General features: G+C 45.1%; 2 protein-coding genes across 3 annotated transcripts in view; one reads left to right on the top strand and one right to left on the bottom strand.

Annotated features, from left to right (window-relative positions):
• Positions 1–3,351: 3,351 nt before the first annotated feature.
• TTLL15 (tubulin tyrosine ligase-like 15) lies at positions 3,352–9,435 on the bottom strand. Its single transcript, XM_084598759.1, has 3 exons — positions 8,411–9,435; positions 5,852–6,209; positions 3,352–4,451 (listed from the first exon to the last, which is right to left on the bottom strand). Exons 1-3 carry the CDS (start codon positions 9,373–9,375, stop codon positions 4,209–4,211), a joined length of 1,566 nt encoding a protein of 521 aa, XP_084454885.1. The 5' UTR covers positions 9,376–9,435; the 3' UTR covers positions 3,352–4,208.
• Positions 9,436–9,647: 212 nt separating this feature from the next.
• The window catches only part of Rrp6 (exosome component Rrp6), a 27,858-nt gene continuing 12,879 nt past the window's right edge, over positions 9,648–24,626 (top strand). For both annotated transcript variants that reach the window (XM_084598756.1, XM_084598755.1), the window contains exons 1-11: positions 9,648–9,827; positions 10,206–10,342; positions 11,053–11,164; positions 11,405–11,512; positions 14,676–14,857; positions 16,905–16,980; positions 17,217–17,330; positions 17,724–17,867; positions 19,003–19,193; positions 21,812–21,968; positions 23,176–23,324. In XM_084598756.1, the coding sequence (XP_084454882.1) occupies positions 9,741–9,827; positions 10,206–10,342; positions 11,053–11,164; positions 11,405–11,512; positions 14,676–14,857; positions 16,905–16,980; positions 17,217–17,330; positions 17,724–17,867; positions 19,003–19,193; positions 21,812–21,968; positions 23,176–23,324 (1,457 nt within the window). In that variant the 5' untranslated portion in view covers positions 9,648–9,740. The remainder of the gene's footprint in view (positions 9,828–10,205; positions 10,343–11,052; positions 11,165–11,404; positions 11,513–14,675; positions 14,858–16,904; positions 16,981–17,216; positions 17,331–17,723; positions 17,868–19,002; positions 19,194–21,811; positions 21,969–23,175; positions 23,325–24,626) is intronic.

Here is a 24,626-nt window from a genome sequence, read left to right as displayed (position 1 = left end):
ATGCAGTCTTGTTATGTGGTAACCTGGTCCCTGGCAAATGGTCTGAATTCCTGACGTGCGAGGCAAGAAATCGGCCTTCTTTACATAATGGCATCCGTGGTATAATCTAATCCAGATGGGCTTGGGCATCTTGCCCTCACAAGGAGGAGGAGGGGGAAGATGAGGAGGAAAGGCAGGGAGGTTAACCCGTAAAAGAAACCGGTTTGCTGCCCTGCACTGGGGGAAAGGAGTGAGTGGATATAAAAGTTGTAGGAGAGGGATGGGTGAAGTTAGTACAGCCACATCACAGACATGTCACATCACATCACGTCACAGTCATATCACTTAACGTAAGAGCAAAATCATGGCCTTTCTATGAGGCCTGTGCTTTTCATAAAGCGGAGCAGGGCCTGAGAGGCCTTCGCCGCAGATGATCGCCGTGGCCAGGGACCTAAAATCTTATTGCCCTCACAAACATTTCTATGTTTGTGTAGGGAACCCTTATTTCTGTTTATTTCTTATTTCTATGTAGGGAGCTCTTAGAAAGTGCATTCAGGTCCGCATGCCAAGGGCATCGGCCCACGGAGCTGAGTGATCGAGGCACTTCCACATCCGGGTGATCCTTCCACATCCGGGTGATCCTTCCACATCACGGGTGCGCAAATATTCAAAAATTGCGAATAAAGAATCGAACGGCGTTTAGGCAGAATTCAGCACGCACCGCTTTTGTTTTTCACGAAGAATGGGATGGTATGGTCAGGAAAGGAGATGGTTTGCTTCATTTTTATTTATTTTGTTGTTATTCATTGCTTTCTCGTGTAGTTATTGCCTGTATTTGTTGTTTTTATTCCATGGCTCGCAGGCAAGACATTTTCTAACTGCGGCCCGCTAAAAATGCGAGTTATGACCTCTGCTAGAGGCTGTCTACTGAAATTTTGAGTACAGGCCAGGAAATGTCTGCGAGCACCTTTTCTTTTCTTATATGTGCTAATGTTGTACGTACAGCCTTTGTCAACAGTTTAGAGCCCAGTGGGCTTGCTTTAAGCCGTATATCATAACTTCTTCAACAATCGTGGAAGTTCTACCCATTGGAGATGGTAGGACGAGGAATCTTCTTGCCTTTAGCAAGTTTGGAAACCTGGGAATGCATTATGAGTGACATGGTATGGCTCAGAAGCAGACTCCCTGGGCTCTAAACTTTTGAAAAAGGCTGTACATATGTTGGAGGTTCTTTGAACCCGCATTCCATCACCGTAGCCGGCCCTGCACAGAGCTTTCTATAAAACTTGTGTGTAAAGGGGGTTAAGATACAGCTTAAAAAAGAAAAACCAGCAGTTTCTAACTACTGGCAGTGGTCCATGACAAGTTATTGTTCCGCTGAACAGTAAACAGGATCGGTTTTTAATATTCGGCTATGCAAAGCGAATTCTTGAGCATTTAATTTGGTCAGATGGTTATCTTTTTATTTAGTTAAGCGGAAAAGCCCTAAATGAAATGAACAATGCACTTCCAGCGTCCATTTTGTTTTTTGTTCTCTTTTTGTGTGTTTTTTTTTTCTTGCGCTTGGAAAGCTTCCTGTCGCGATCGAGTGATCTATTCCGTAGCGGTTTTGTCATACGCTGAAGAAAAAAAATTACCGAGAATTCTTCGATCAGTGTATGCGCCCGATTTTATGTAGACCAAGGAGGTTATGTCGAAGATCTATATATAACCTTTTTGATGTAGACCGATTCTGGAAGTCATAAGTAGTGACTGCGATGACGACTGCGCGTCGACAAAGCTGATGAACTGAGAGCCATAACCACTGCGCCACCCCGGCGGGGCAAAAGGGTAGTTTTTATTGACGGGCGCACTGGAGGAAGTGCAAAATATAATAAAACCAGAAGAGCACTCATCAAAAAATAGAGAACAGGGTGCACTTACGAAAATCAGTGGCATTTTCCCGAGATGGGGACACGTGGGTTACTGCAGCGATAACTACAGCGTTTCGCCGCAACAGGCCACTTCAGTCATTTTTATGCGATTTTCAGATGCCAGAATATAATTATTAATATTCGTTACTAGAGTATTGTAGTGCTCGATACGAAGCAAGATTTTTTCATTTCCATTACATGTTTCGGTCAATGTTCTGTCCCTTTAACAAACAGCCTATTTTCTTTCACGGAAAAATTGTGTGTGGCGGTTACAGCAGTGTATTACCCCTGTCACACGAGCAGATTTAATGTAATTCGAATCGAATGCCATATCCAATGTAATTCGGTTTCTTTCGGTGCTACACAGTAAAATAAAATGTTATTCGCAAATGGTGGCAATTACGATCAGCGATAATTAAGGAACATCGCTAACTTTCTGTTCTGCTTTGGGAAGCCCCCTTTCAATAGAATGTTTGACAGTTGTTTAGCAGACCATTTGAATATAATTGCACACAACCACATGCAACAAAAAAAAAAGACAAATATTTACTCAATTCAACGCTTACTGAAAACGCTGGCAGCAGTAAAGAACGAACGGTATTCTAAGAAAATGGGTCTCACATTCCGCTGTAGAAATAAGCTATATGAACGCGTCAGTAGGCGCGAAAAAGGGGGAATATTAACATCATTGCAAAATTCTCATCGGCGATGGCTGTGCAAACCTTACGTGCTTTAAGTGCGTGCTTCAGAGAATTCGTTCTTGGAAAAAATCTAAGACATTGATCACATGCACCGACGGAAAAGGCGTGTGGCTGTGTCGCCGCGTATGTGAGGGTAGGCATGGCATATGGTACACTACGCTACAGAATATTACGGTACGGCAAGGTGTGGTATGGTGAGATACGGTAAGGTATGATATGGTGTGGTGCGGTACGGTATAGCATGGTATATTACGGTACGACACAGTACGCTATGGTACGGTATGTTATGGTATGGTACGGTACGTATTCCCATAGCGGCTTAAAGGCTGAAACTGAGCAAGAAAAGGAAAATCAAACACGTCCATGCTCGCTGTACACGCATGCATGTGCTCCTCGGAAGCGTTGGCGCATTGCCGACGATTCGTCGCAGCGACGCGACAGCCGCAGCTTCATCGCGATGCGTTCCTTCCACGTAGGAGCGGCGGTGAAGGCAGCAGTGTAGCGTGTCGCTCTCCCAAGCTGCAGGTGTTACGCACCGAATCAAGCTGCGCGGCAAACGTCGGAGGTCGCTGCATGAACTCAAGGACACGTCGCGAGTTCTCAAGGCTGCGCTAAGAGCACAGTCAGCTGCTACCCGTCCCAGGTTTTCTCTCTCTACGCACAAGCATGCACAACAATCATGTTTTCTTTTTTTTTTCTTTACTCGAACATATGTACATACGTATACTACGTAGTACTACGTAGTAATGTAAGCGTGCTTCATAAAAGCCCAAAATGCACCAATACTATAGCTGTTTTATTCCGTATAGTCAATTGCAGGGCTATAGTCGGCAGTTTATTGTACTATATATTTATTTCATTTAGCGCGAAAGGAACAGGCGTGTCTACAGATTCAGACTGTTGGCAAATTACCCCAACAACAAGCCGTGTTTCCGCCACCTCTTGATTCATCACTCCGGAAAGTCACTTTTATTTACCGCACAATCAAAACTGCGAAGTTCGTCGCACATGGAGCATGGTTTGCTGCAAGATGCCAGAGGGACACTAGAACCTACCACAGCCATACGACACATCGTACAGAACAACCACCACTGACTACCACTTATGCTGCAAACATTTATAGAGTGCATTAGGTCCGCGAGTTATCGTATAATTCGCGTCAAAAGACCATGTTCGCGGGGTCCACGAGAAGGGCACTAGGCCAATGTAGCCAGATAGGAGCACTGGTCAAGCCCCACGCAAGAGTAATAGAAATGTATGAGGGATACGCTTAACAAAACATTGGGCATTTGCTGTTGCCATAGCGACAGCACCGCGGAAAACCACTATGTTCCTGTTACTGGGAAAATATACGTGTTCCCTAAAGATCGCCTTCCACAAAGAGAATTCCACGAGGCAATTGGCAGTATAGGCGGATTATACGAACGAAAAGAGTTTCGCCGTGCTCTCGGACAACCAACATGGCGACCAGTGTAACGTTCAACGTACAGATCCAGGAGCGTAAAGTGAGCAGCACCTTCAGTTCGTCGCGACGTCTCTCCCAGGAACGGCGGACGAGACTGATGCCACTACTGAGGGTGAGAGCCGAGAAGCGCGAGACTACCCCGACAAGCCTTCAGTGGCACCATCCGGGGTCTTGGGCACACTTGGCCCGAAACCACTGCGCCATGATTCGGTCCACTGCGGTCAGGTTTCCCTCCGGTTTGCTGCCATCGGTGCGGGGGACGAGCCTCGCGAACTGCTTCTTGTTGAGGTGCTCCCAGAAGGCGTCCCGGAGGGCCTGCTTGTACGAAGCCGGCAGACAACGAGGCAAGCACAGAGACGGCGACTGCTCGCAGTGCTCCTCCGCTTGCTGAGCCTGTTGAGTACAGCGTACAAAGTATAAATTATACTTTGCACGTGTCGCTGTGCTGCTCTTGTGTGAAATGAGTAAAGTCACTTTCGCAGAAGAGAACACCACCAAAATTAACAGCGGACATCTTTCAAATTTTCAGCGACATATTGTATTTTATAGGCAATTGCATTATGCATCTATTGCGCGGGCTCATCAAAGGCACGTCGTGTGAGCGTACAGTTCCGGCCATAATAATATGGAGAATGCCTCGGTGACAGAATCTCCTGCCACGTGCAACCCAGCGAATATTAGGAAGTATCTTGTACACATGTTATTACATGCCACTGGTGCGCGCCTCGCGTATGAGCGCAAGTGACCATCATGTCTTCCCTACGGGCCGCGTGAGAAAAAATTTCAAACACCAGAAGCGTGGTCCGTAATATTTTGGCCGGACGGGCACATGCTGACAGTAATGGCGCCCGTATACCACGTACCGTACCTGTACTTGTTTTGCCTAGTGCACTTGCATCAACATAAGGTACTTTGATACGGCATTACCAGCACAATCTGTTCGGCTGTGGATGTCGGTGACAGTGCAGTAATGACCGTGATATTAAATTGGCTGCTCCTCCCGGTTTATTAATGTAATCACGCAGCTCGTCACAAATATTTACCTTTCAACGCTGCACCGGAAACTGCAAGGCACTGGTCACCGGAAACTGCAAGGCACCGAAATCAAGGAGTCTTCGGAGGAGCGGTAAGGTTGCACGCGAATGTTCCATATGTCGCAGATTTGCATGCTAAGCAGAAGGCGTAAACAGCGCAGGAAACTGCCACTGTTCCCGCGTTTATTTTTTTCCTTTTCTTTTTTTCTTTTCTGCGGCGCGCAATAATGTGGACATCGCACTCGAGAGAAGGATTGCGAAGCTGTCAGCTTGCTCGACCAAGTATGTGCCCATGTGTCCATTTTGGTTGGTTGGTTGGGAACCTTGGGGTATTCACGGGGGGGACCGGACACGGGTTAGTGAATGACCCCGTGCTTGTACATTGCTCTTCTCTCGCCCTCTCCTCTTTTCTCTATTTCGCTCTTCTCTCAAGTGCGATTGCGCTCTGCTAGTGAGCCGGAGGACTTGGGCTCAATCTCGGCGATGGCCGGCCGCGAGCATTTCGATTAGAGCGAACAGTAAAATGCCCCCGGATGATGTGCGATGTCAGTGTACGTTGAAGATCACCAGCAGAAATAAATTATTCCAGAACCCTCCATTACTTTACGACACCGCTTTCTCTCCTCATCGTTTACTTCCTCCTACCTCCCCTCGCTCACTGCGCGGTCGACGTGTCTAACAAGAAGTGAGAAAGTCACTGTGGCCTGTCTTATCCTCAGAACTAATAAATTTGAGAAAGAAAAGGAAACAGCTCCGTACCGGGCAGTCAGCTGGCAGAGTGGAGGCAGCCCGATCTACGAAGCGCCAGGCGCCAGAGAACTCCGACTGCGTCGCCGGCGAGCCGAGTCCCACCAGGCTGAAGAGGCTGAAGAGCAGCTGCTCGTAGAAGGGCCCGTTGGCCGCGAAGTGTGCCGAACTCAGGTTGGGCGACATATTGGCCTCGAGCAGGTGCACGCCCAGCGCCTCGTCCAGGACGAAGTCGAAGCGCACCAGCTCGAAGAAGCGGCCCGTGCGGGGCCAGCGAGACGCGGCGCGCCGCATAGCCTCCGCTTTGCGCTCGTACACGGATGCCACTATCCGCTCGAGCTCGGCCCATGTGGAGCCACTGTCCACTCCCCTGCGAACACGCGACAGCCATGACTAGAGTCTGTTTTGCTAATACGGTCGAAGTCGAAATTTGATAATTTGAACTCGAACGGGACCGTGTCGTGCGAAGTAAACAGAGCAAGGTATGGCGCGAATGACGGAACCGGTGTGTCAGTTCGTACAAACCATAAGTTCGAATTGAGCGATAGAGTTTGAATGTACTGGATTATGTTGTACGCCAGTTATTTTACGCAATAATATTATCAAGGGGTGGTATCGAATAATTAGTAAAATAACAAAGGAAATCGAACAATGGTTGAAGGCGAGCGTACATAGCGGAATGCAGCCTGTTCCCTCTCAACCCATGTTCGGTTCGGTTTCCTTTGTATTTCTAAACCAATCTTCATCTCGTTCTACCTTAGTAAAATAACAGTAAATCGAGAGAAGTCTGCATATAACAGTGCATACGTGAGCAATCCAAACAAACTTATAATTTGTTGTCTTTTCGATCTCTTTCTGCATAACATTGGCTATTCGCGCTAATCGTCACTATAGTAAACCAAACCACGAGTCTCTATACGGAAGTGTCCATGTCTGAGCAATAAGCTGAGAGTGGGCGAAAAAAAAAAAAAAGACTTTGTTTCACCGCAGTGCGAGTCTACAAAGACATCAGTGAAACCTGCACGAACTAATTTATCGCCTTTCATGCGACCTGCGTATATCATGCTGGTTAAAAAAAATTTGAAATTTATCGCGTGGTTGTAGAAGTTGTACTCACGGGTGAAACGGTACAGTCCTCCCCAAATGCTCATTTTAAAACCTAACTTCAAGTTACTTCGCGAAATTCATCCCCAAATACTCGATCCTATTGAGTTATGAACTTTCTCTGCTAACTAGCACCAGTCGGCGGCACTGATCTGTACTGAAGAGCGATTATAGCTATAACAAAGCCGGCAGGTGATCCTCATTCCAGAGGATATATTCGATGAATGTAGTTTCGCTGAGCAAACACTGCCTCGTTGGCGTGTTAAAAATGTGCTCCGGTAGCCTGCATGCATAACAAAAGCGGCTGGCTTGTTGTGCGTGAATGCTAAAATTTCCCACATTCGAAAGTTCTGATTAGCAGCCCAGCGCTTTTAGTATGGACGTAGGAAAACTATACGTCCATTGAGTAACGTTTTGCGTAACTGCGCGTGCTAGGAGACATAGCTCTACCTCAGGTTGCCCGGACTCTCAGTCAGGTATCATTTCACAACAAAAAAATCGAAGGAAAAGGCAAAAACATTCGCTGTATCCGACACTGCAGGCAGAGATATACGCATGCGTTAAACTTCACTACAAAACTTCACTGAAGCTTGTAATACCAAACGTGCCAACGATTCCGAACTCTTCGATAGCCACAGACCGTCAATCAACATCATAAATGAGGCTGTGGTGCTATTAGTCCCCAAGCTAATGATAGGATCGATCTCAGGATGCGCTCGTTCCATCAAGGTCAGAGTAGTATTGTTTTCATCACAGTTAGCTGTGATGAAAATTCGCAGAGCGCCCCCTTTCACTCACGCAGGATGTCAGTGACATGCATGGTGTCTGAAACGCGCTTTAGCGAATACACTCAAGCTACGAGGAAACTTTAGCGACAAATTTTTCTTTTGTAGAGATGAAAGCCTCGATTATTATAAACGTTTCGTTATACGAAGAGTTTCGTTGTTCACGGCATTAGCTGTAATGCGCAGTTTATGAAAAAAAAAAAACAAAAAAATCGCTATAGTTTTTTGCCTTTAAGCCAGGTCAACCAAATACTTTGATACGTTTACAATTTCTATCTTTGTTTTTTTTTTTTTTTTTTTTTTTCATGGCATTCATTAGTGCGCAGTTAGACGAAAAATTCGCAAGTAGAATCGCGAAACGCAACGCATTGGTCTCGACATGCAATCGCTGCACCCCTTGCCGAACAATAAACAAAAGTTGCCTTATTAGTCGGCTCCTTTTGCTCTGCTGAGCATTAAAAAGAAAGAACGAGCATATTTCGTTTTATGCGAAGAACAAGAAAAAAGGGACTGCTCTGAAATGACGAAATCGCTCTTAAAATAAGCGCACGCGTGAGGTTAGCTTAGATGGATAAACAGCTAGTCATGAAACAAGCCAAATAAATAAGTTATTTAATTAATTAATTAACGAGGTAAGCAAGGTTCTACTCGAATATAAAAGAGCGAATGAATTATTTTTTACAGCTGATCTCGTAGATAGGCGTCCAAGCTGGCCTTCATTCCGAGCTGCGCTCGCACATAGTAGCGTACGAGTGACGGCACATCCCAGATGGGGGTGTAGTCGTCTCCCACCACGTAGGAGTCCACGTCCGAGGCGTTGAACTCGCGGGCGTTGTACGGACGCGCGCAGAAGCGCAGTAGCACGTCACCTCTGTACACGTATACTCGCAGGGGTTCCAGCGATGTCATGACGACGTAAACGCCGATGTCAAATTTCTTGCCGTCAACTAGCAGCGGGTTGTCTATGAGTTCCTGAACGAACGTTTCTTCGTCGGCAGACGTCGCTAACACTTCGGACGGCTCCACCACGTGTATGCCTCTGTGGTCACGATTTTTTTGGACCCACATGACGGAAGGTCGTTCACCAGCGTTCTGCAGAAACTCTTCCTTCTGATCGGGCAGCTTGAACGTGAGAGGGAGTTGTCGTATCGCTCGGTCTGTGGAAAGACTTCCCTTATTGGTGATGTAACCCGAACCTGGGAAATGGTTGACCACTTGATTGTGCTTCAATTCGCGCATTTCACTAGCCAGTTCGGTGAACGGGTATTCGTGCGACCAGAGCACGGACCACGGATCCGTTTGTCCACCGAACCGATATCCGTAGCGACGGAAAGATTCGGTGACATGATGCAAGTGGCTTTGATCCGAACTTTTGCTATAAACCCACACAACTGGTCTGGGGTCCTCCCTAATGGCAGGTGCCCTAAGTGACGCCAGCAGAACATTATTATTTACACATATTCGGCGCAGTTCGAGAAGTCCGGCGGTTAAAACCACCAACAGTGAGATGACGACGATGCGATAATGAGGCAGAATGCTTGGCTGGCTCGACACTGAGTCCTTACCCATAGGTGCACAGGGCGCTCTCACCAATCGATTCTTTTCATCGTATTGTGGCTCACTGTCTTTTGGGTCATAAATGCTCATTGATACTTTCGCGCGTCGAAGCCGGAGCTCACGCGCCGAGCCCGCCGACGTTGCCGTGGTTCCTACGTCAACACAAGTATGGCTTGGCTTGGACAAAGTGACGGTTATGGTCTAAAAAATAGCTTTTCACTTTACTAAGCAACAATTACCTCAATTTTAACACAATGACATTTTAAATTTATTTAAGCCAATTTAGCTGGCTTAACCATGGTTAAGTGTCGTTATCGTTAGCGTCATTTCACCATTTCACGTGCTGCTGCTCGTGCTGCTGTTTTGCTCAAGATGGCGGCGTCCATGCCAGCGGGCTTGGTTGCTGTCGCTTGACTTGCTTAATTCGGGCGCTACCTTCCGTACTACATTTTAGAATGGCTTCCGACGAGCAGCCGGCAACCGGAACGTCCGGTGAAACAAAGTTTTTAAACTCGTTTGACGACTCCAACAAGTACGCCGAGGTAAACTCAAAGCCTTCATTTATGCATGCGAAAAGACCAAGCGCGCGTTCTCCGGGTTTTACGTAACGAGAATTGCGCCTGTTCTCTTGAGCCTGTAATTATGTTTTGAACTTTTGGTCACCCTTGAATACCTGTCTTCAGTCATTGCAGTGCTGCTGCAGTGCTGCAAGCTTAACAAACAAAACACCTAAAACGTGATCGCGATGCAAACAGCGACTGACTGCTCGTCACTGAGCAAGTTTAGTTGCAGATTCGGTTTCGGCCTACTCTTCACGTATCCGCTTAATTCCTTGCTAACCTCATTCGCCTATTATCCTATGATTTAGGCGATGGCAGATGCCTAATGGTGGCACTTTTGTTTTTTACATTAAATTACAGCATGTGCTGCGTTCTGTTATGCAAGCAACAAAAGCAGCCAATGACCTTCCTGCGGCTGGTGAAGATTTCGAATATTTCAGCAGTTTTGCTAGTTTTCGTCAAGTCATGCAAGCAGACGGAAAGAGTGTACTCAAGCTGTAAGTGCCTTTCATTTTTTTTTTCCCCTCATTCTGCTTGAGAGCTATTTTTGTGGATTGTATATATATTAGTACAAACTATAGATAATTAGATTCAAGACCAGAAATCCACAAAGTTATGATCTAAATTCAAGTTAAAGCGTGTTGCTGGGGGGGTTGGTGACGTGACATTTCAAAAGAACTCAGTACAGGTAATTGAGACTGGAGAACAAACACACGAGTACTCAGGGTTTTTTTTTTTTCTCGTTTGCTGTGCTTTTGAAGACAATGCAAATTATATATATATATATATATATATGCCATCATATGTCGAAGGGTTGCGTTTTCTTTTACCGAGAACCAGTAAGCACTGGCTTTATGTGGGTTTTGCTGTACATCTAGTCTTTACTTATGATGCAGCCATTAGAGTCATTGTATAGAGTCATGTGCAGCAAAGATTGGTGATGCCCTAGGCCATGAGCAGGCCTAGGAAAGAGGCCATGTTTGATGAGTTGTTCACCAGAATTTAACTATCTTTCAGTAGACGCCAGTGATGACTTCGGGGAGGATATATGATCTTTATCTTGCATCAGACACTCTTATTTTTCTTCAGGATCACAAAATGGTTTCATTTGTGTGCTTGAAATGTTTAAACCAAGGTGCTTTGTTTTGTGCTGTAGCCTTGAAAAATTATTTTCCTAATCTTTAATCTCCGACAAACTTTCTTGCAGGATGTCCTCATTGGCCAGTCACCAAGTTGGAAAAGGGAGGTTTGAGGGCCTGGATCTGGAAGAAAAGTTTGACCTTCTGGCTGATATTAACGACACCATTCTGGAACGAGTGGTATGGTTCCGCCTTAGATGTTTGTAGCGTGGCATTTTTAACAAAGACTGTACATTAGGCCATGTGTGCAGATGCTATTTATGTGCCCAGTTTCTGTAAGTTGTAGGCAGCTCTAATTTCTTTAGCTTATCCCCTATAAACATGCTGTAGTTACATATTCTGATATGAAATTTGCTTGCTCTGCCTCCTTTTTTTTTTTCTCTGCTTCAGTAAAAGCAAAGCAGCACACTCATTTTTCAGGGCAACAACCTTGACGAAGCTGATGGTGTCAAGAAGAAACAAGATGACGTTGTCCTCATGACTGTGAGTGCTGCCAACAGGCCTATCCACACCAGCTGGAACTTGAAGGTAAGCATTTTATTTTATTTTTTCTGACTGTTTATCTTCTAATACTGTAGGCAAAATGCTGTGATTCTCATAAAAGGCATTCCTTCTGAGTGCTTTATAGCAATACGCTTTATCCACTGAAACAAGCAACAGTTTCTGGTTTTATAGTGAAATGTTACAGTATGGCCCTGTTGAGTAAATTTCTATGGTATTCTGGAGAGAAGATATAAGTTCTATGTATGTAGCAACCAGCTGATCGATTTCCTGAGAGGATTATTCTGAGCATTGAGGCAGTGGATGAGTTTGCAACATGTCAGCTTACATTCACATACGATCGTTGCGTCGGAACTGTAAAGTCCTATGGGAATCAGGTCTGTGTGTTCAGCGATGTACGCTTGCAGTTGTGAACAGTGTTGCGCCTTTGCCATTGAGGGCCGTGGGGGCAAAAGTGCTCATCCGAGGCTTTCGAGAACCTGCCATTGCCGTGCCACTGGTGCAGGCGAGTAAAGCAAGGGGGAAAATTTCTGAGCTGTTAATATTATTTGAAAACATCTGATAATTGTAGAAAAGGTTTGTCTGGCTTTACTTTTTGTGCGGTTGTTTGTATCTTATGCCCGGACAGCAAAAATGTTGCAGCTACTTTGCAGCAACAGTGAGCGTTTATGGTGGCCAACGCAGTAGACTAAACCACTGCTCTTGATAGAGAATTTTTATGTAGGCCATATTTCAATGGAGATGAACCTCTAAAGGTGCCCATATGCTATGCGATGTCAGTGCAATGTCAGGAAAACAATGAGAAAGCTCAAGGAGTACGAAGGAAACACTTTTTTTCTTTTCAAAAGCAAGAGATGTGCAAGTTTATTCAGAGCCCTCTGCATCCCTCATAGCCCATGTGTCGCTTTGGGATTTTGAAGCCTGCAGTTCACAATTCAGTTCTTTTTTGGAAAGTATAAGCAGCTATGGGGGACACATAAGCAGTAACTATGTGAGGGGACATACATTGGTGATGTGCTGTGTGACGATGTCATTGCCTGTCGTTGTCACTGGTGCACTCCTCATGAAGTGACGGATTCGGTGCCAGAGCTGTGCGGTTTTGTGTTGCTCTGTTACCACCGCCTCGCCGTTTGGTCGAGGGGAGTATAGTTACGCTAGTATCATGAAGTATGATAAAACACTGATGAAAGTTCTTTAACGCATCATGTTTCTGAGGGACACAGCACAGGAGTGTGCCAAACTACACTCCGATGCAGACATGCAAAAAGTGACTTTCTCCCGTTCCCTTCGAAAATGAACAATATCTGGCCACTCTAGACTTTCTTTTCCTTTGTTACCTTACCATGCATTTACTGAACTGTCTTGATGTATTCAATGCGTGATCTTGATGCTTGATGCGTGATCTTTACAATTTAAAATTGTAAAGGACTCTGTCTCTGTACTCTGTCTGTCGCATCTCGCATTACAAAGTGATGAAGCCGTGTGCCAGCAGATTTTGACCATGAACCAAAGTGCAACGTTCCGTGAAAATATATTATCAAATGCGCAAAGGCAAGTCAAAACATATAAGCTGTGAGTGCTTTGCCTCCGCTGGCTGGACATGTAGCATGCGGAGTCATTGACAAAAATGGTTTTCACCCGAGTGAAAAAAATCAAGGCAGTGTATTTCAGAAATAATGAAACATGGCATCATTTTGGAAGTGGTCGAGGATGTGGCTTTGTCATCGTTAAATACCATGGAAGAACTTCGAATATTTTCGTAACAGCTACAGGCTTCAAATTTGCCAGCTTGTAATAGTCGCAACTTTTCCATTTACTAGGAACACATCATACCGGATGATGTCATGGTTCCAAAATATTTCTTTTTTAAGAACACAAACGTTTGCGAAGGAAAATCAGGGGTCACAAACTTCTTTTCTGAGGATGGCGCCTCTCTTCAGTCGAAGTTTGGCATCAAGCGTGAAACAAAAAAGCGACGCCTCTTTATTGTTGCTCCCATAGCAGCATACCCTTCACACAATTTGGTGGCATTGTTCACAAAACGCAATGACTTTACGAAAAAAGGTGCATTCGCATGCGTTGACACTGCGCCAGTTAAAATGCGGCGAAACGAAAACGCTGCAACCGCACCCCGTAATACATCGTGGCTGCCCACTCCTCCGCCTGCAGAAACATGCCCCTCGATTGACGCCAGCGCCACTGTGCGGCTGCTCCAGGCAGTGTACCAAACTCTCCCATAGAGGGACAGAGAAGTTTCATGACCATAAAGGGGTATTGAGGGACACTGGCACTGTCCATGATAGCATTGAGGGCTCCTGCCTGTGGCTCCCCTTGCAGTTCCTTGTTTGTGTTACATGTTTCCAGTTCTTTAACTTGGGCCTGTAATATCTCACACATCCTTATTAGGATGCAACCGTAACCTAGCGTATTATCCAGGTACCGTTCGTAAACGACCACCCGACATGGAGATAAAGACCCTTTTTAAGCAAACTGCACGAATGCATTTGCACAGCCTAGGGCTAGCGTACCTGACTCTGCATTCAAGGGCCCTGGAATGTTCATTCCTGTCCTATCCAACCAGCTCAAATAACCAACCCAATTTAGCAGCTCCTCCCAACTTTGTGACAGCATGTGGTATCGTTATGTCACACAACCCATTGAAAAATCAGTGATCGCCCATGTCAGAGCCATATCTATTCTATATTTGATCGGATGATGACCAGCGGCAATAAATGTTTTCTGCAGCCATCCCGAGATGGTGCCCCACGGCAAATTGTTGTATGAAGCTTGGATACTTTGTAGATGGCAGCAGGGATCCCCCTCTTTACAAGTATTCATATTTGCAACTGCAGATATTTTATTTGGCTGTTTACCAGATAGCAATCAAGGAGCAAATGAAAACACAATTTTTCTAAGAAAACAATACACTGGCAGTGATTGCTTTCAGAGTGAAGATTTTTCCGCAACTTTTTTAGTCACCTATTTTTGCAACAGAACAAGCATTTATTGAATATCTGCATTCCAGGTTCAATATTATACAGTATTTAAGGCCCTGCAGGGGTTGTAAAAGAATTCTAAGGGAATCTGTTAAGCTTTGTTTGTTTGCAGGGATAATTTTGTTCGCTTCGTAGTCTTCCATCTCCTGTCCATGCTGTATAGCTAGCCCTACAGTTGATCCTTGTCATGGCAGGACTCTGGCCAGGCAGCCAAGGTCCACCTGTTGGCAGCCAAGAATGTGGTGCGGCCACAGATCAACTTTCAGGACAAAGTGGACAACAGCAACACTCCCTTTGTGCCCGTCATCCGGGACAAGCCGCACTCACTGAAGCCCCTCGCCCTGCTGCCCGAGCGCACGGCCGACGGACATGAAAGGTGTGCTGCTGGTGGTTTGCAAAAAATACTCTAATTTTTTTCGTTCTTAAACACACAGCGGAAGTGGTAGTAGAGAGGAGCAGATAGGTGTCCCCTGTCTTTTTTGTTGTGGAAATTCTAAGGAGTGGCGAAGAATTTCACTGGTATTTACTAATACCAGCTTGCAACGGGAAACTAACTGAGCCTTTTCCAAGACGTATTTTTATGCCTGCACTCCATTCGTGGGTGCTCTGGCTCAGAAACTTTTGCAATATCGCTGTCCTACCATTTTGTAATATCTGTGCATGACAGACATAGGGGCAGCAAACAACATTTGCATTTGGATAATCATTTTATCAGCATCGATAGCAGGGAAAACTGAGTGCTAGTTGAATGTCGCAGTATGATAAAGACTGGTTAATAAATGCAAGCTAATGAATCTGTCAGGTGTTGAAGAAAAAGGTGGCCTAATAGGAGGCCTAATATGAGGCCTAATGGGTGGGTTAATAGGAGGCCTAATAGGAGGAGTACATGAAGTATGTGGGCATTCAGACCCGCATATACACATGTATGTAGATGGTAAAACCAGAAGAAAGCTCAAGAATAATGAAGGGAACATTTTTGCCTTTTCAGAACTGACAGATGCACTTCAAAATGTCAATGTCAGACACTGTAACACGGATAAAATAGTTTTAGTAACAAAAGGATCACACACAAGTTTGCAACACGCCAATGCTGGGATCAAGGGCATCACATGGGGGAAAGGCTTTGAGAGCATGAATGTTCTTGATTTGAGGAAGACTGTTAAAGGACTGCGAAGATCATGAGGACGGGAAGTGGTAGCAGTACTCACAAGCAGCAGTTTCATATAAAAGCACCAGCATGATGCTAGATATGTGACAAATGTCACGCAAGGGGTCCCATGCCATGTTAGGGTTATGCATTCTGGGCAAACAGAAAATCTAGGCGTTAGGCATGCATAATTAACGCATTTCTCTCTGTTTCTGTCTGCCTTTAACTGCTTGTGGCATTTTTAACCCTTTCAATGTCCCACCATTGGCTGTCAGATGGATATATAGGCCCATCATTTTCAGTATGCGAGGAAAAATTCAATTCAGCATCTCTGGACATGTTGTGCCGTATAATCTATTTCTGTAAAACCAACTTTGTGGTTTCAGTTCTTCTATCTTTAACTCGAAGAGGCACAGGGAAGAATAAAACTGTGATGGGACGTGCTCAAAACTGAAAGGCAGCACCGTGCACTCCGGCCGATCCTGTTGCATTTGTTTTGTTTGTTTGTTTTTGGTGAAAGCAGCAGTGATGAGCTTGCCAACGCGTCGAATTTAAGTTCCAACAGCGAGGTGTCCCAAGGGACCGAAACATCAGCCCATGCTCGCGTATAAGTTTTGTTTCAACATTGACATATTTTATACAGTATGCGTAATTTGTAATAGGAGACATGATTTTATGTGGGAGTTTAGCGCGTTCAAAACACATGAGGAAGATATCTTACCATAAGTCCTAGCATATCTTCGATGCCACCTGAAGAAAGATGCAGGAAAGAGGAAACTGCAAGCTCTGTTATCAAAAACATAAGATCACAAAATGTAAGGTGCAGCACACTCCAGACCTGCCTGCATTCCATGTCCTCGTGTGACTACTCTTGCAGGTGACACAGCAGCCATGACCGTTAACTTGAAAGGCCACGGAAAGTGCAGTATTACTAGTTTTTAAGAACATATGCAATAGTTTTTGTATTTCAAGTTTCTTGTAACCAACTTCCGACTCTGTGCAGCCTCATTTTATGCTATTTTGGTTTTTTTGCTCATATTCCTTTTCATTCACAACTTTAGAACCTTTTTTTTTATTTGAAAGTATAACTAATAATCTACAGTTTGACGCATCACAATGTGCAATGCATTTGGCACCACCTGAAATTTTCCATTTTTTTTGCTCTAAAGAGAGTTAAAGGCTGTTGTGGCAACAGTTAAATTGTATCCAAATTGCCTTGTATATGCACCTTGTTGCGAGTGCCACGTGCTAAGATCTCTGCTTTGACTTGCTGCAGCTATGGCCACCCTTACGAATGGGAAATCGAGCACTTTGATCCTTCTCAGGAGCAACTGAAGGCACCTGCAGAAAAGGTGAGCGATACATAGTTATTACCTGCACAGCGTTTTAGTTAGGTTTGGCTAGCGGTGCTCCCTGTCAAGATGTTGCTGGATTAACTGGTGTTTAGGCAGTTTCTGGAATTTCACTTTTCCTGAAACGGTGAAGGCAGTTTTGGGCTGTTGTTTACTGGGTCGTTTTAAACTTTGCTTGAAGAGTGATCTGTAGGCCCAGGTGTGCAGGAGTTGACTCATTTCTTCAATTTGTGCAGAACCTACCGCCGCCACTGGAGGAGACACCATACACACTTGTGGAGACACCGCAGCAGCTGCAAGACCTGTGCACTGCACTTTCCAAGGAAACTGAGATCGCTGTTGACCTGGAGGTAGATGCAACCAGTCTGTCGGGCTGCCTGATTCAGAAGTAGAAAAAAAATATATATATATAATAGAAATTAGAGACTTCTCCTCCTCATTTCATTCTCTCTTGGTTCTTTTTGTATTGCTCAGGCTACTCCGCGGCATACTGAGAGAGGAGAGGAAGTGAAGTGCAAAATTCGAAAGAAGTTTTCAGGCTAGGCTAGTACTAGTTTCTCTGTTTAGTAGTCAACACATTTTACTTCAAGCAATCTGAATGATATGAAGTGGATACTGCGGAGAATGAAAGGGTCCGTGCTGTATCTTTCCTTCCTTGAGAGCAGCTCACTGGCCTTGTAGGACGGTCTCTGCATTTTGCAGTGAGTAGAATTTGTTGTTGCCCTCTTCTCCTATTTCTGCAGCACCATTCATACCGGACCTTCCAAGGGATCACATGCCTGATGCAGATCTCGACCCGCAGCCACGATTATGTCGTCGACACACTCAAACTGCGCCATGAACTTCAAGTGCTCAACGAGGTCTTCGCTAACCCGAAGATTATCAAGGTCACTGTTCTTTGTCTTGTCGAGTGCATGTTCGTTTGCATCAAGGTCACTGTTCCATGTCTCTTTCGATACATGTTCCTCTGACCAGTGTCAGCAGTGGTGCTGGTGAAGTCTATGTTGGAAAGTATCCTCTTCTGACATCTTACCTTTAGCATCACCAAACTTGGTATCTGACTAAATTCTGCACACTCCGAGGAGAGATGGGTAGCAAGCCAGCCAGCCAGCCAGCTAACTTTCATTAATGTGCATTTCAGAATTTTAGACTGTTGCTGCTACTTCCCTGTAGTTGAGTTAGCACAGCAGTTTTCTATAGCTGCAAAAATGTGATTGTATATAATTCAGATTTTGAAGCTAATATAACGAAGCATTGCTGCTTTACCACAGAGTGATTTTGGTAAGTTGCCACTTGTAAGTAAATAGCACTCACTTTCGTCCCAAAATTTTCTAAATTATTTCTTTTTTTCTTTTTCTCTCTGGTCTGTGCACTAATTTTCTCAAAGTATAGTACCTTAGGTGTTTTCAGCATGTGATGTAAGGCACTTCTGTTATTCACTGCTTTAATACTGCACTGAAATAATAAAGTGATTTTCTGTCTCTCTCTCCACGTTGAACACTTTGGTAAATGCAAGCAATTCTAAGATTTGAATTTACAGCCATAGTCTACATCATACCACTGGCCAAGCTAAATCTTTACGTGGACAAAGAAGTCTTGTTCCAGCTTTCTGCGCTATGTCTCTTAAACACTACGCGATGTAAGAGTACAGTGGAAAGACAGAATTACAGCTGTAGCAAGAGCGTGATGCATTGGCCGGTGAAATCGTTTGCCGTAGGTCAGATGGCGGTCAGGTGCCAAATACTGTTAAGTAATGTGTTGTTCATGCTTCTGTCTGATTGTATTATTGAAGTGTTCTATACAGCTAAGTGAGGCATTTTAGCTCAGAAAACACTCTTGTCCTGCCTGAGCTACGGACCTCCTGCTGAGGCAGTAAATTTGCTTTCTTAAGAGGGTAACCTATGTTGCTGTAGCTAGGAGGGCATGGAATCTTAATTTGAAGCTAGACAACTGCCGGTCTAGCAGGAAAAAGTTTCCAGTGTTGACAAGTCGAAGTCGTGCGGTGTTGTGGCGTTCCCCCAGGTCCTTCATGGTGCAGACATGGACGTGCTGTGGCTGCAGCGCGACTTTGGCCTGTACCTGGTAGGCCTGTTCGACACTGGCCAGGCGGCCAGGGTATTGGGTCTGGCCCACTTCTCGCTGGCATTCCTGCTGAGGCATTACTGCCGCGTAGAGGCCGACAAGCAGTTCCAGCTGGCTGACTGGCGCATACGGTAATTGATGTAGGAGATTTGGATCGGTACAGAAATATTCGCAGAGGAGCGCTAAGTAACGCACTGTGCCTGTTTTGCAGGTTCGTTGCCACGCAGTGCTTTGGACGAATAGCACAGTAATTAAATTTTCCAACTTTAGCAGCCCGATTTAGCTCGGCTGTCACTTGAAACTCAAGTGAGTTCAGTACTTGCAGCTTTGCACATTTGCACAGTATTTGCACATTTTATGTGCTGGCAAACCTCTCGACCACTTTCATGTGCTGTGCATTAAAAGCAACTTGGCCTCTACGTTTAGGGAGATATTGCGGAAAATGTGCAGGTGCGGCCATAATATTACAGAGCATACAGTTGCACATTCCTTAGAGATGGCTGGATGGTTTCTTGGTTTTTTGAAAGCGAATGTCTCTTGGCACAAAGTAGCCAAACTGTTTGAGCCACAGCACTGAGAGAAATCGCATTTTTTAAATTCTAGACTAGCACGGTCATAGCTTAGTTGCCGGCTACAAATCTGTAATTGCAACCACGCACCTAACTGTGATAGGTAAAAAGTTTGTTATTAGGGGTTAGTTACTAGCTTACTAGTTAACATTGCTGATCTTTTTTTCTGTTGTCTGCCAGCACTGGTATTATGGTGGTGTAGAAGCCATCTTCGGAACTGAAAATGCCTGTTTTTTTTTTTAATTTGGCCAGTCTTCCTGGAACACCTGGTGTGTGACTTTTCTGTAGTCAGGTAGCTGTCAGCTGTCAGCTGCAGTTTGCTTTTTGATAGAACCAAGATTCGTCTTAAGCTTGCACTTAATGAGAGTGGCCAAGTTGTGCCTTGACGCTAGGATTTGAAGAAAGGAGTGTGCCCACTACCGTTACAGATGACCATATCAGGGTGTCTAGCAACCGGGAACAGTCTGAGCAATTTTATGCACCGGCAAAAATCAGTGAAATGTCAGAGAAAATCGCACAATATATTCTGCAGTGCATTTTCATTCAAAGCTGGTGCAGAGCAAGTGTGTTATTCATGCAATTTTTTTTTTTGTGTGCGTTGTCTCGACAGCGCGCGGCCACACCACAAGGCGAGGCGCGATATATTACTTTGATGCCAGCACATGTCTGAGCTGCCACAATAGAAGAACGAATACGCACATGAGGTGGATACTCAATGAAAATATGTGGAAGCGCCGTGTGATAATATTACGCGACAAAAACCAGGAATAACCGCGCCAGCAGCGGCCAGCGCGAGAGCGATCGGCAAGCTTTGCTGCCAAGCGCGCGCACGCAGTCATGTTGGATTGGATTAGCTCAGCTGTTTGCAGAGTGGGCAGCTCATGTGCTCTGAGGCTGGTATCAGTGCGCTTTCAATTTTCAGTAAACTTTTGATGTTCCTAACGGCCATTAACATTAATGACAGCCTTATCACTGCTGTAAATTTCAGGATATGAATTATAGTTTTTTGTTGTGAATTGTTCCTCTATGGTCATTACCATTAGCAGCTACATTTTTGAGCCTCTTCGCTAGTCAGGGAACTTGAACTGAAATAATCAGGAAAAATCTGGAAAAGTCGGGGATTTTGAAAATAGTGGCTTGCTAGACACTGCATGTAGACCACTGACAAAGAGTGCTTGTGAATACACTGGCAACAACGTGAATGTTTCTTTCCATCATTTAGTGATTTTAATGACTAGCTTTTTTTTTAATGATGCCTGCTTCAAGTTAGAATATAGCTTGTTTTATTAAGCTCCTAGTCTCATTATCTCTCACAGAATAACGGTGAGGTTTGGGCAACAAACTATCAGCCCATCCCGAAATGATGGTTGCCTGGTACGCAGAAAACAGCGTATAGTTGGTTGCCCTATGTGCTTGCCATTAACGATCAGAAAGTTAGGGAGGCAAATGAGATTAGGAAGTTTGCGGAGATGAAATGAATGCAGCTGCTACAGGACAGGGTAAACGGCCTTTGTTTCCCTGCAGTGGGTGTACTAGTCAGGCTGATGATGACAGTGGAATCTCATCCTCTGTATATTACTGGTGCTACATTTTTTAAGATGAGCCCCGCCGGGGTGGTGCAGGGGTTACGACGCTTGACTACTGTCCCCAGGGATGCGGGATCGAATCGCGGCCTCGGCGGCCGCTTTTCGATGGAGGCGAAAAGCAAGGCGCCTGTGTGCTGTGCGATGTCAGTGCACGTTAAAGAACCCCAGGTGGTCGAAATTTCCGGAGTGCTTCACTATGGCGTCTCTCATAGTCTTAGTCGCTTTGGGACGTTAAACTCTGCAAAACAAAACAAAATAAGTTTTTTAAGATGAAAACCGCGACATTTCGCGGGATATCGTTGGGGTTCTGACTAACCTTTAAGAAGAATAATGATATAGTCAGTGATGGTTAGACATTTAATGATGGTGAGGATAGTGATAGTGATGAGGATATTGAAAATGACAATGTGACTGTGTCTGGCATTTTTCTCGCTGAATCAGGGGCGTTCCAAGGATTGCAGCAATGCGGCCAAAATGCTTTTGTTCTTTAATGCGACTTTGCTTCCCTGATATTTTTACAGTGTTTTGTTATTGCGGAGCCTACATGCCTGATATTGTGCCAAAATGCACGGCTGTGGGAATTACTATTCACAGGCCCTTGCCAGCTGTAATGATTCACTATGCACGGTCGGACACTCACTACCTGCTGTACATAATGGACTGCCTAAAGAGTGACCTGGCTGACAGGAGCAACAAGAACGACAACCTGCTTCGGTCGGTGTTTGACCGCAGTAAGCAGGTGGCACTCAAGGTGAGTGCGGCCTGCTTGTTGTGCACTTCGTTTTTCTTGATGGGCTTTTGTCCTCTACAGTGAAGTCTCATTAGTTTAAACTTGCGTAGAAGTAGAGCGATAAAGGTGGCTTGGTAACGATCCATCGCATCGAACAGCACGAGAAAAACACTGGGACAGAAGGACAACAAACTGGAGAGGAATTTATGTTCAAAGGGTTACCGCCGGCCCACAGAAGTTGGTACTTTATATTCTTCTGTGCGCTGTCGTGAGAGTCCACGCTTCATTGTAGAGAAGTGACTTCAGCCAGTCGGGAAAGCGAAACAAAAGCTTTGGTGAACTTTTTATGAGCCAGACTAATATAGTTTTATAAGAGTTCAAATTGACGAGGTTCAGCCAATATTTCTCATCTCAAAATTGTCACCCCTTGGTGTGCAGAAAAACTGCGCGCCAGTAGTGAGCCAGCTCCCATGCCAAGCTCAGACCACTTTAAATTTCTGAGTCGCCGGCAAATTTGGACGCCTGATTTTTCAGATGTGTTGAATTGCTCGAGTCTTTGCCACGGCGCCACCTTGTGCCCCACGGAGCTAGTATACAAGAGTGACTGATATAACCGCATTGATGTAACTGACACATCATTGTTGATTGATTTTTCAGACTTCATTTGCGCCAACTAAAGCACCGTCTCCTGTATCAGAGCCTCCATATATAAAGTGTACGTGGTAACCCATACAAAGGGTACAAAATCCGTACAAGGGTATTGAAAACTTGTTTGAGTAAAGCTCATACTAAGAGGGAGCTTATAAATAATGGGGCTGACCTGTCATTGACAATGCACTACAAGGTTTAGAGCCCTGAGGAGTTTCAGAACATGCAACTGAAGTAATCTTTTTTGGCGAAGCTTGATTTTTCGGACTTTTCCTAGTCCTTTAGAGAGTCCAAAAAGTATTCACTAATTGTAGGCCAATTTGTGGCTGACACTCTGTTTGCTCTTTGGAATCCATGGCCAAACTGTTGAATCAAGACAGTCATTTTTGTTTATTTGTTTTAGTCAAACTCAGTTGGAAAGCTCTTTGGCACAGGTGTTCAGCAGATTGATTCTTCTGATGATATGGATGCTGCCGCGTCTCTTGTCATGGTCATGCCATGAAACTTCTGTGCTTAGACGAGCGGTTTAGGCCCGCTTGTGGTTGAAGCTTGCCGCCTGCTGGCGTTCGGCTGCGTGCAGCGTTACGAGAAGCCCAGCTACAATGAACAAAGCTATCTTGAGCTGTACCGCAAGAGCCGCAAGACGTTCAACACCCGGCAGCTGCATGCCCTGCGCCACCTGTATGCCTGGAGGGACCACATCGCTCGCGTCGAAGACGAGAGCACTGGGTAAGGGCCCTCAAAAACTTTCTTCTCTGACGTACAGTTCTGTGATCACTCATGAATACGAAAATCAATAACCACACTCAGCACTATCTCATTTAACTATATATATTGTTTGCTGCGCTCTTTCATCAAAGTGAGTATGGTCCAATGCTAATAGATGCAGGGGAGGCTGATAGAAGCTCAAAACTGGCCTTCGATCTGTTGTGCTCATGTTAAACACTACATAATGTCATTTGGTGAAGCCAGCCTAATTATAGTTAAGACTTAGCAGCAGCCCTTGCCTAGTGTAGTGACTTGAACGAGAACATTTTTGGCGGAACTCTGCCTGGTTGGGTACTATGGGGGTGATTCTCACAAGAATGCGCCACGGGGGGCTACACGCTACAGTCACCTTCTAGCCCCGACGTGCAGCCCTAACAGACAGAGCTGTGACCCCCAACCCGCGGTGGGGAAATTGATGCTTCCATGGCTGTGCCGAAGGTCTGTTGATAATAATTGCCAACGTACAAGAGATGTTTTCAAGGCAAAAGGACAGAAGCTTGCATAGATCTGGTACCTCGAAAGGTGTGCGCTCTTCAAGAGATGAGTCCTCATTCAAACGAAGCTTGCAGGTTTCCACTGCCGGGTTAAACAGAATGCTCGTGAAAAGGGAACAAACACCAAAGGAAACCATCACTTCATCGTTATCAAGTGTGATGTTCTTCACTTTGTTAATAAGGCTTATTGTGTTCCGTATATGCGTCTCGGTCTTGCCAACTAGAGGTGATAAAATCTTGTGCAAGTAGCGAGACAAACTTTGGAGTGGTGACCTTGTAAAATCCACACTGGGACCCAACGGAACCTCTTCCTTACAAACTTTCAGCAGCCCGTAGATAGCTGTAGTCGATCCGTTTGTGCAGAGTAGCTTGTAATATAGGCCTCTTTGTGACGGTGGAAGGAATTGAGAAATTGTTGATAGCATCTTTTGAAGGTCCCTCTGAACTTTAGAAGTGGGGTCTTTGGCTAGGCGGCTGTAAGTTGTCGGGTCCTGCAGCAAGTATTCAATTTTGCCTTACGGTCATGTGCCTCGTGAAGTTCCCTTTGTCGGCTGGTAGTATCGCAATCCTGTGGTTACTTGTAGCCTTTCTAGTGATTTCTGCTCTTCTGGGGATAGAGGGCACAGAGGGTCAGATTTGTGCATGCGTGAAAGTTTGCCTATCGCCTTCGAACGGACTTCATCCCTGAGACCAACATATATTTTTTTTTATACCACCACCTGACGAGACGAAGTTTCATCGAACTCTTGATTACAAGATGATAACTGAA

This window comes from Amblyomma maculatum, chromosome 3 (assembly GCF_055883805.1).
Source record: "Amblyomma maculatum isolate TAMU_Amacu chromosome 3, ASM5588380v1, whole genome shotgun sequence".
In the NCBI taxonomy this organism is placed as follows: domain Eukaryota; kingdom Metazoa; phylum Arthropoda; class Arachnida; order Ixodida; family Ixodidae; genus Amblyomma; species Amblyomma maculatum.
The sequence above is the reverse complement of the archived record's forward strand: the minus strand, read 5'-3'. Positions and strand labels throughout refer to the sequence as shown.

Excerpts from the sequence above, each read along its gene's own strand:
- TTLL15 (XM_084598759.1), bottom strand. The coding sequence starts at position 9,375 with ATGAGCATTTATGACCCAAAAGACAGTGAGCCACAATACGATGAAAAG. Across the intron at positions 6,210-8,410 it reads GCCTATCTACGAGATCAGCT|GGGAGTGGACAGTGGCTCCA; the intron begins GTAAAAAATAAT and ends GCGTGTTCGCAG. Across the intron at positions 4,452-5,851 it reads CTCTGCCAGCTGACTGCCCG|GCTCAGCAAGCGGAGGAGCA; the intron begins GTACGGAGCTGT and ends TGTACTCAACAG.